Source organism: Lactuca virosa, chromosome 7 (genome assembly GCF_052849685.1).
Source record: "Lactuca virosa cultivar CGN04683 chromosome 7, Lactuca_virosa_CGN04683_v6, whole genome shotgun sequence".
Classification (NCBI taxonomy): Eukaryota; Viridiplantae; Streptophyta; class Magnoliopsida; order Asterales; family Asteraceae; genus Lactuca; species Lactuca virosa.
This window is the reverse complement of record NC_136432.1, coordinates 143,246,277-143,255,513: the sequence shown is the minus strand read 5'-3', so window position 1 is coordinate 143,255,513 and position 9,237 is coordinate 143,246,277. Positions and strand designations below refer to the sequence as shown.

The window sequence follows — 9,237 nt, the reverse complement described above, 5'->3', positions numbered from 1 at the left end:
ATGGTCCCTGTGGTTTCCCAAAATCTGAAGTTTAGTCCCCATGGTTTAAAAACCTCATAGATGGTCCCTGTGCTTTCAAAACTTTTGACGATTGGTCCTTATTGCTAACTCCGTTAACTTTTGTCTGTTAATTAAGGGGCATTTTCGTCATTTCACACCACAGAGACCATTTATGATCTTTTATGTTATTTTTTTAAAAAGAAAAAAACGAAATATAATTAAAAAATAGTTTAATACTTATTTAATAGTTTAATACTTATTTAATATTTTTTATAATTAAAAAATAAAAAAGCCTATCTCTCTCTCTCTCTCTCGTCCCGAACACATATGCACACACAATACGAACATACATTCCCTACAACCAAAATCTTTGTCTGGGATCCACCCCTTTTTCTTCTCCTTTTTTTTTAATCCATGAAAACATACCTGCAACTAAGAAAAGGATATTGAAATTGAGCAGATGAAATGAAAAACCCTCACCCCAATCTTTTCCATTCATAGAAACAAGATCAAATCAAGCAATCAGAAGTTGATTTGGGAGAAGAACGTCGGGGAAGTTTTACCAAGCCATCAACTCTCTTTTGCTTTGATAGATGCACCACCACCATCGACCTCATTTGTTCTCTTCAAGCTACCTGCTCCGGCCTCTGTCCTGTTCATCACCATCTCCACCCACTTAGGTAATCAATTGAGAAAGGGAAAAATGATAAAAGGGAAAAAAATATCTTCCTCCTGACCGAACACACCAAAATGAACAAAAACCACCACAAAAAATGAAGTTCAATTCTTCAAATCTTGAAGAACATATGGATTTCCCAATCGAATCAAAACCTAGAAACATGAATCGAGTTGTGACAATAATTGTGAAAAACAAATGGATTTCCATGGATCTTACTTACTCGTATACTTGCTTTATCAAGTTAATTTCTGGGGACTTAACATCGGAGTTCAGATCATCAACCTCCCACCCCCACTACCATCAACCTCCCACCACTATCTTCAACCTTAAAATCGGAGTTCAAATCTTCCTCTTTATCCTCAAAATGTGGATAAACCTTTCTTTCTCAGAATAAACAATGGTCAAAAATCGATTTAAAGAACATTCAAACCCTGGAACCAAAAAAAGCCGAACCAAACTTGGTGAAATATCAAAGACCCCATATGGCTTGGTGTTTATTTTCAGGTTTAGAGTTTGATCTTTGAGGTTTGATTTTTCTAATTTTCATGTTTGGGTTATCGTCGTATTTGTGTGGAGGAAAGGGGCGTGCGGGTTTAATGATGATCGGAGGTGAGGAAGACGAGAGAGAGAGAGAGAGAGAGAGAGAGAGGTGGGACCCGTTTTGCATAATATTATTATTATTATTATTATTATTATTATTATTATTATTATTATTATTATTATTATTATTATTATAAAATAAGTGAAAACATCATAAATGGTCCCTGTGGTCGTGAAATGACGAAAATGCCCCTTAATTAACAGACAAAAGTTAACGGAGTTAGCAATAAGGACCAATCGTCAAAAGTTTTGAAAGCACAGGGACCATCTATGAGGTTTTTAAACCACGGGGACTAAACTTCAGATTTTGGGAAACCACAGGGACCATTTATGATGTTTTTTCATAAATTTAATTAAAGAGCCTCTATGTTGTGGATGTGGCATTCCTGGCCTTTTGGTAAATACCTTGACATTATACATAAGATACTCGTGTTCGAATCCGGTACACCACATGTTTTTTAGCCTCCGTTTCTTTTTTTTAGCTTCCCAAATATTTCTAGGTTACCCGCTTCCTTTTCCCCCAAATATTTCGAGTCTGCTCTCCAAAATTTTCATTCCCGTTTCACCCAATTTTGGATTCCCGCTTTGTCTGCTTCTCCTAGATCTTCCGTCCTTCGCTTGCAGCCTTAGCTTCTCTTCCGATCATCGCGTTACCTCTCTCGTTCGCGTTCCCTCTCTCGACTCAACGAATGAAGTAAATCGGCGACAACTTCCGTTTCCGAGCATCGCGTCGACTGCTTCCGGTTTTGTCGACTGCTTCCAATTTCTCCTTCAATCGACGGCGACAGCTTTTGGTTCGTCGACAGCTTCTGCAAAGGTTAGTCGACATTAGATCATTTGTTCTTTTCAAAATCGTTTGTTCTTTCTGCAACATCACATAATGATTTTTTAAAATTGTTTGTTCTTTCTTCATCTTTCTAAAATCATTTGCTGTTTCTTCATCTTTTTGAATTGTTAGTTGGATTTGTGTCTCGGTTGTAACAGGTAGGGAAGAAGGGTATTTTATTCGGGTAATTTCTTGACCAAAATCTTTAATTTTTTGTGTATGAAACCATCTGCCCACCAAGTGTTCGATTAATTGCCTGAGTGAAGGGTATTTGGATTCGGGTAATTTCTTGACCAAAATTTTGGTCCCTTGATCATCTGTGAAGTTATCAAGAACGATGGATTGAAGATGTAGGTGGTTTTGTTCTGGTTCTCGGTTGTTTATGTTGCTAAAATGGTGGAGTAGCTGAGCATGTGATGGTACAGAACAAATGCAAACAAGAAGGTGGTCAATGGTGGTGTTTGGTGGTTGGAGCAAAAATGAATGGAGCGGATAGTGGTATTTGGCTGTTTGTGTATGTAGCAAACATACAGATTGGATTACAGGTTAGTTCTTCATCCCTCAATTATTAGTTTTATGTGTGTATGTGTATTTGGCTATTTGTGTATGTAGCAAACATACATATTGGATTACAGGTTAGTTCTTCATCCCTCAATTATTAGTTTTATGTGTGTATGTATATTTGGCTGTTTGTGTATGTAGAAAACATACATATTGGATTACAGGTTAGTTCTTCATCCCTCAATTATTAGTTTTATGTGTGTATGTGTATGTAGCAAGAACATAGATTGGTTTTGCATGTCTGAAATTGAATATATTTTTTTATTTTTTCAGCTCTATTGATCTCTCAAGCACCACAACAGATTTATGCAGTGAGTTCTGTAAAAGGCTTAAAGGGTTTCTTGCGACATGGCCTCCTTCAAGTCCCCAACCTCATATCAATGAACTTCTCAGAACAAAGGGGTTTTTTAATCATAGTTTCATGTTATAATGTTATATTTATTAAGTTTTTTAATATATATATATATATATATATATATATATATATATATATATATATATATTATAATGTTATACAATCTACTTATCAAAATCATCTTATGTTTAAGAAGTTCCGGTTTCTTTTACTGGACAAGGTGACACAGTCCATGAAGCAGTTATTTGGAGGCCAAAAAACTGTAGTAGCTGACTTGTGTAATAGTTACCGGTTGGTTGCACTTCATGAAGCTTTCTGGTGTTGTAAATAGCAACATATTTTTTAGTTTGACAAAATTTTTTATTTTGTTGTATAGATGATGTTTATTCTAATATTTATTTTTGGAAAATGATGGTTTTGTAATGTGTTAGGCACTTAGTAATGTATTTTACATTTTGTAGTTTAATGTAATGAATTTTTGTTTCATTTTGACCAAATTAATTGTTATTTTATTTAAAAAAAATATATTTTTTTTAAATAAAATGTAATTAGCTACAGATTACCTACAGAAAATCCGTAGCTATTTACTTCCGTAGCTGTTTGGATCCGTAGTTATTTCGTAGCTATTTAGTTCCGTAGCTATTCCGTAGCTATTCAATTCCGTAGCTATTCTGTAGGAAATCCGTAACTATTTATTTCTGTAGCTATTCCGTAGCTATAGTAGCTACGGAAAATTCCGTAGCTATTCCGTAGTGATTCCGTAGCTAATCTGTAGCTATAATTTAGCCACGGGCCATTATGCTACAGCCAATTTTCCATAGAAATTTTGTAGCTATCCGCTTATAGCTACGGAATAACTACGGATTGTGCTGTAGCTATTGCACTAATTTTCTAGTAGTGGCTTCACTGCTTCTCCCCTTTAGCCTCATCAAGCCCCATAGGCGAACACGATTGGTCAAGGCATCCAGAGTAGCGGACTACGCACTTATTCTCTATAATTTTTTTTATTTCCTTTATTTTGTAATTAACTCATGTATTGAATCTGTGATTTTATTACAGGTCACCATCCAAGGGTTTAAGAGCTATAAAAAGTTATACTACTGTAATAGATTTGCACGTGTAAGGGGATATCCATTTTTATGATTTTTTTATATAAACTAAGTACAAGTAATATCTTATACAAAGTAGGATAATACATTCAAATGTATTGTATTTGTATGAATTGTATTGGTTTGTATTTAAGTTATTTTATAAAATAAATTAAGTAAATGCAAAGTACAATGCTATAACCAAAAATGTATATTGTAATGCTTATTAGTTTTGTGGTTGAATGAGAATTTTCTTATAAATTTAATGTATTGGGTTTTTTTTGTGCATTTTAAGGTAAAAAACCTGATTTTTTTAATTGTTTTGACTAATTTAGTGACGGATTTCTAACGGAATATCCGTCGCCGCTAAATAGGTCTATCGGTATTCTGTATGAAAAAAAAACCAATTTTGGTCAAACTCAACTCGCATGGGTAATCTTTAGGAAATCCATAGCCATGTCCTTCTGTAACTATTCCGTAGGAAAGTAGTCAATTTTAGTCAAACTTCACACCCGTTGCCAGTCCGTAGCAATTCGTTTCGGTAGCTAATATGTAGGTATTATACCTACGGAATAAGCCGTAACTATTCCGTAGCAAATCCATAGGTATAAATTTCCCACGGGCGTTTATTGTACAATTTTTTTTTTCTGTAGCAATTTCGTAGGTATTGCCTTATACCTACGGAAAACCTATAGATTGTGCTGTAGGTATTACCCTTGTTTCCTAGTAGTGTTAATATAACTCTGAAGAACACAAGTGAATATGTGGCAAATATAAATAGATCATGAGTGTAAGTAAAAGAGAAGACCCATAATAGAAACAAGTTTCCCAAGTTTTTCTATCATTTATGTGATTATCCAAGATGATAATAAGCAATAAATAATACACAATGTCAATCCAACTAATGAGAAAGTAGCCTTAATAAATGTGGACTGCCCATAGAATTTAGACATATATCTTCTTTCATTTTCTGGTGAAACAACCACAAGACTATAGCATGAAACAAACAAATTCGATTCTCTTATATATGTAGGGATATGTTGTTGATTTATAACACTTCGTACCCAATATAGACGACGTTTCATGTTTAATCTCTATCGTGTTAATATATAAATGGACAAAATTTACAACTTTGTTGGTGTCATTAAGCAAAACAACGCCTACCTTTTGGCTGTGTGTTATAAATGTTTTAAGTCCCGGCCTTTCGGTTACCATAGACGCGCATGTAATTAACAAGCAAATTATCCAAAAGACAAAAATTTGAGTTATATAGTAGATAGTTGCATAGGATATAAAATGGATAGTTGCATATAGGAAATAAAATGAATAAACTAAAACCAACAAGGATTCCAATGAAGAGGTGTTACTTCACTACCTCTTCACTTATTCACATATTGATTGGGTGACACCATAGTCTCTATGTATTTTCCTCCTGGCCAGATACGCATTGTTTTGGTGGTATATGAACATAAGTCTTTGTTATGCGTTTTCATATCTAGTTGGTAAACACAACCTCTATCATACGTGAGCAAATTTCCATTCCTCATCAAGTGCAGTCGATGGTGATACTGAATAGGATAGTCACACAAAATCATGGTCGAATTTTCCAACTTGGTCCAAATTCCATCTCCCTCCATCCTCCACAACTGGTTCTCATAAGACAAAGGCACAGGATTAATTTCTGTGTTCACCCACAAGTGAATGCAACCATCTCTTAGAATCGTGAAACTCAACCATGATGTCCATTGATTTCCAGAAAAAGGAGTTGCTATCACTTTGAGGGTTAACCTCATAATTGAATATGTGTCGCCAACATGTTCTAAGAAATAGAGGTTTTCATTCAACGAAACACTTGGCCCCCAAATATATGATGAAAAGTAGTGTAGCCTAGTACGTTGGAAGTCCGATTCAACCTTTCTCCATGAGTCGGATTTCAAAGAGTATATATAAACCTTGGGGTGCCAGGTTACACGTAGAAGCTTGTAGTCGTCATCCCAAGAGCTATGATACAACCCAAATAGACTTTCATGGGTATTGTAACAATCATTATGAGAAAAGGCCTGGGGTTTTAACAACGTCTTATATTCATCCGTCGCAGGATTCCATAGAATTAGGTCACAGTATTCAGCATTAGATATAACGTTAAAGGGTACACTCTTTAGTATGCCAACGCATACCAGCCCATGCACAGAAGTTAGAATCCGGATGCATTGACTAGGTCCGACTTTGAATGGAAAAGGGCGGCCGGCAGTGAAACCATCCTTAGGTCTTTCACAGTCAATGGTGCTGAACTTGTACGGTTTTCTGGTAGATCTGATGGCAACCATTTTTTCCGTATTTACATGGCGGCGGTGCATATTGACAAATTCAGGCGTTGTAAGGAACGAGTGCCATTGCTTGGAAACACGCCTGAAACGCAGTACAGATTTCACCGGCAGCCGTGGTAGTATGTGGAACAAAGCTATGTCGGGTGACAGCTCCGTCGTGATGTCATTACGAGGAGCTCCAGCCTCCGCCCTGCTTCGTTTTCTTCTGGCCATAACCAGGTTAGGGTTGTTTTGATTTACGCTACATAAGGATAAATATGAGAGTTTTTTGAATTTTCTTTATGGTTTTTTTTATTTAATTACTTGCAAAAATAAGATTGATTCCTTTGACACATGATACGGCCCATGAAACCACAATGACTAAACCTCATAAATGTAGCCCATCTGTTAACAAAGGAAACTGGCCCAAGAGAGAAGTACCTGCACGCTTCCAAAAATGAAGCATCAACTGCACTTAACTCATTCCATTAGAAGATTTAGTCCAACTTTCAGTTCCTTCCAAATAAAACTAGTGGCATTAATCTAGGATCACGTTTATTTCCATGCATGCATAATGCATTTCTTCCTTGTTTTTAGATTAGCTTGTTTTGCTTCTATCATAAATTAAATTTGGCATCTGAGAATAGATTATTCAAAAAGTGATAATTTCATATATATATATATATATATATATATATATATATATATATATATATATATATATATATATATATATATATTATAAAGGAAATCTTACTATTTCTAAAAATAGATTCAATATAATAATAATATTTTTTAAGAGGTTCAAGTCAATAATACAAATAACCATTAACAAAATAATAATATTTTTAAGTTGTACAAATATATAAGCTTAAAGTACAATTATCTTTTATTAAAATAATAATTAAAAGTTAAACTAACTATATTTTGAAATCTTATCCACCTTTGACGCAACTCATCTCACATTATCATCCTATTGACCTGGCTTATTAATTCTCCACATATCTTGGCAAATCCCTTTTTTTAGTTAACGTGAGCAATTCCCAGTTCATTTGAAGCGGGAGACTCCTTCAGAAACCAAAAGCCTCGAACTAACAATTTTTCTTTCTCTACAAGAAAAATGAAGGCAACTTGCACCCTTTACTCATTAACGCCACCATCTCAGGTCACCACCACCAGCGCACACCTTCGACGGTGGTAGCGCACAGGCTATTACAACAAAACATATGTCATTTTTCATGTTTTTGCAGTTTTTATTCCTAATATTTATTTGTTATTAACATTTCCCAGGTATAGGTACAGAGCTCGAACCTCTGTCCAGATCTCAGCCCTTTTTCCTTATCCACTCAAATATAAGTAAAAACAAAGTGCATCCCTTTGTGTTTTTGTGTTTTTTATGTACATGTTTATTTATTTATTTATTTTATTTCATAGATTCCATGTTTCTAAGTTTCTAGGTTGTCTTTGAACCCGTATAGGCATTTGTCGAGATGACAATGGAAGATTGACTTATGTGATGAGATATTTGTTGAAAGTATGATTATAATCTCCTTCATATGTAACTACGAGGAGTAATTTTACAGTTATTAGGTGGTCTTATCGTTAACACGTAATGGTTTGATATTGTCACTGTTGCTTTGCGCGGGTAAACGACTATAGGTGATCTTTGATAATTTCTAAATCAATCCAAAAGCAAACCAAACACATACAACAAATGCAAAACCGATTAATATATAAAAACACACATACAACAAATGCAAAATCGATAAATATATTAATCGAAAAGCAAAGTGACCACTAATTTTTTTTTGTTCGCCACATGTTTTTTTCTTGAAAGACAAAAGAGATTATTGTTAGAACAATTGTAGAAACAATCTACCCAAAAGCTACAATATCAACAAAGAGATAGAATAGCATGTTAAAACCAACCTACCCAATTAATATTCAACATATTTTATTAAAAATATTCACCACGTGTTTTTTGGAATGTGAAATGTCTCCGAAAAAAAGCTATTCACCAATGACATTTTTCTTGGTATCATATCAGATGAAAATGTAGTTTTATATTATCTGTTTTTGGTTTAACGAATCCAATGTAAGAAAATACATACCGAACAAACATAAAGACAATCAATAGACTTAGAACACATGTCCAATAAAATGCGAAAGTTCAAAAATTTCCATATTTGATTGACCAATGTGGTAACTGGTTTTTTGGAATATGTTCTCTAATAACAAACTAATCTTTTGCCGCCGCTTTGCGCGGGCCAATTGCTAGTGTATATATATATATATATATATATATATATATATATATATATATATATATATATAGTAGCCATCTACCCGCGCAATGCGGTGGACGGCCATAAGGGTGGGAGGGAGTTTCTATAGTTTTCTCGGTAAAAGATATTTTTAGTGAAAGAATCTACAAATATCATTTATAATATATTTATAATTAAGGCTACATGAATTAGTTTATATTTATGAATAGTTTTGTTTCGGTGGTTAGTTTCCTTTTTAATAAACATCGAATAGTTTTCCTTTACGGATTATTTCATCTCTTGATATATGTGATATTAAAATAAAAGGAATGCATCTACAAATATATGTCTAACCAATTATTCACATCGAAACAATTTTTAGTATATGATGAACGAAACAAGTAACAAAGAGCTTCTTTTTGTGTTTGCTAAATAAAAAATAATGAAGATCCTCCTTAGGTTCTTTCAATTTTGGATTCAACCCAAAAAGATTAAACCATATCAAACTGCAACTAATGATATAATTTCAATAGCAGAGGACAAAAGATAAATAGTATT

At 34.0% G+C, this 9,237-nt stretch overlaps 1 protein-coding gene and 1 long non-coding RNA gene across 2 annotated transcripts; one reads left to right on the top strand and one right to left on the bottom strand.

Moving 5' to 3' along the window:
- The first annotated feature begins 1,761 nt into the window (after window positions 1–1,761).
- LOC145125580 (uncharacterized) lies at window positions 1,762–3,507 on the top strand. The gene is made up of 3 exons (XR_013716062.1): window positions 1,762–2,096; window positions 2,264–2,650; window positions 2,940–3,507. It is a non-coding gene; the product is annotated as an uncharacterized LOC145125580 (long non-coding RNA).
- A 1,981-nt stretch (window positions 3,508–5,488) lies between these two features.
- Window positions 5,489–6,649, bottom strand: LOC145127203 (F-box/LRR-repeat/kelch-repeat protein At2g27520-like). Its single transcript, XM_079062434.1, has one exon. The coding sequence runs from the start codon at window positions 6,647–6,649 to the stop codon at window positions 5,489–5,491; it is 1,161 nt and encodes a 386-aa protein (XP_078918560.1).
- Between the last annotated feature and the right edge of the window lie 2,588 nt (window positions 6,650–9,237).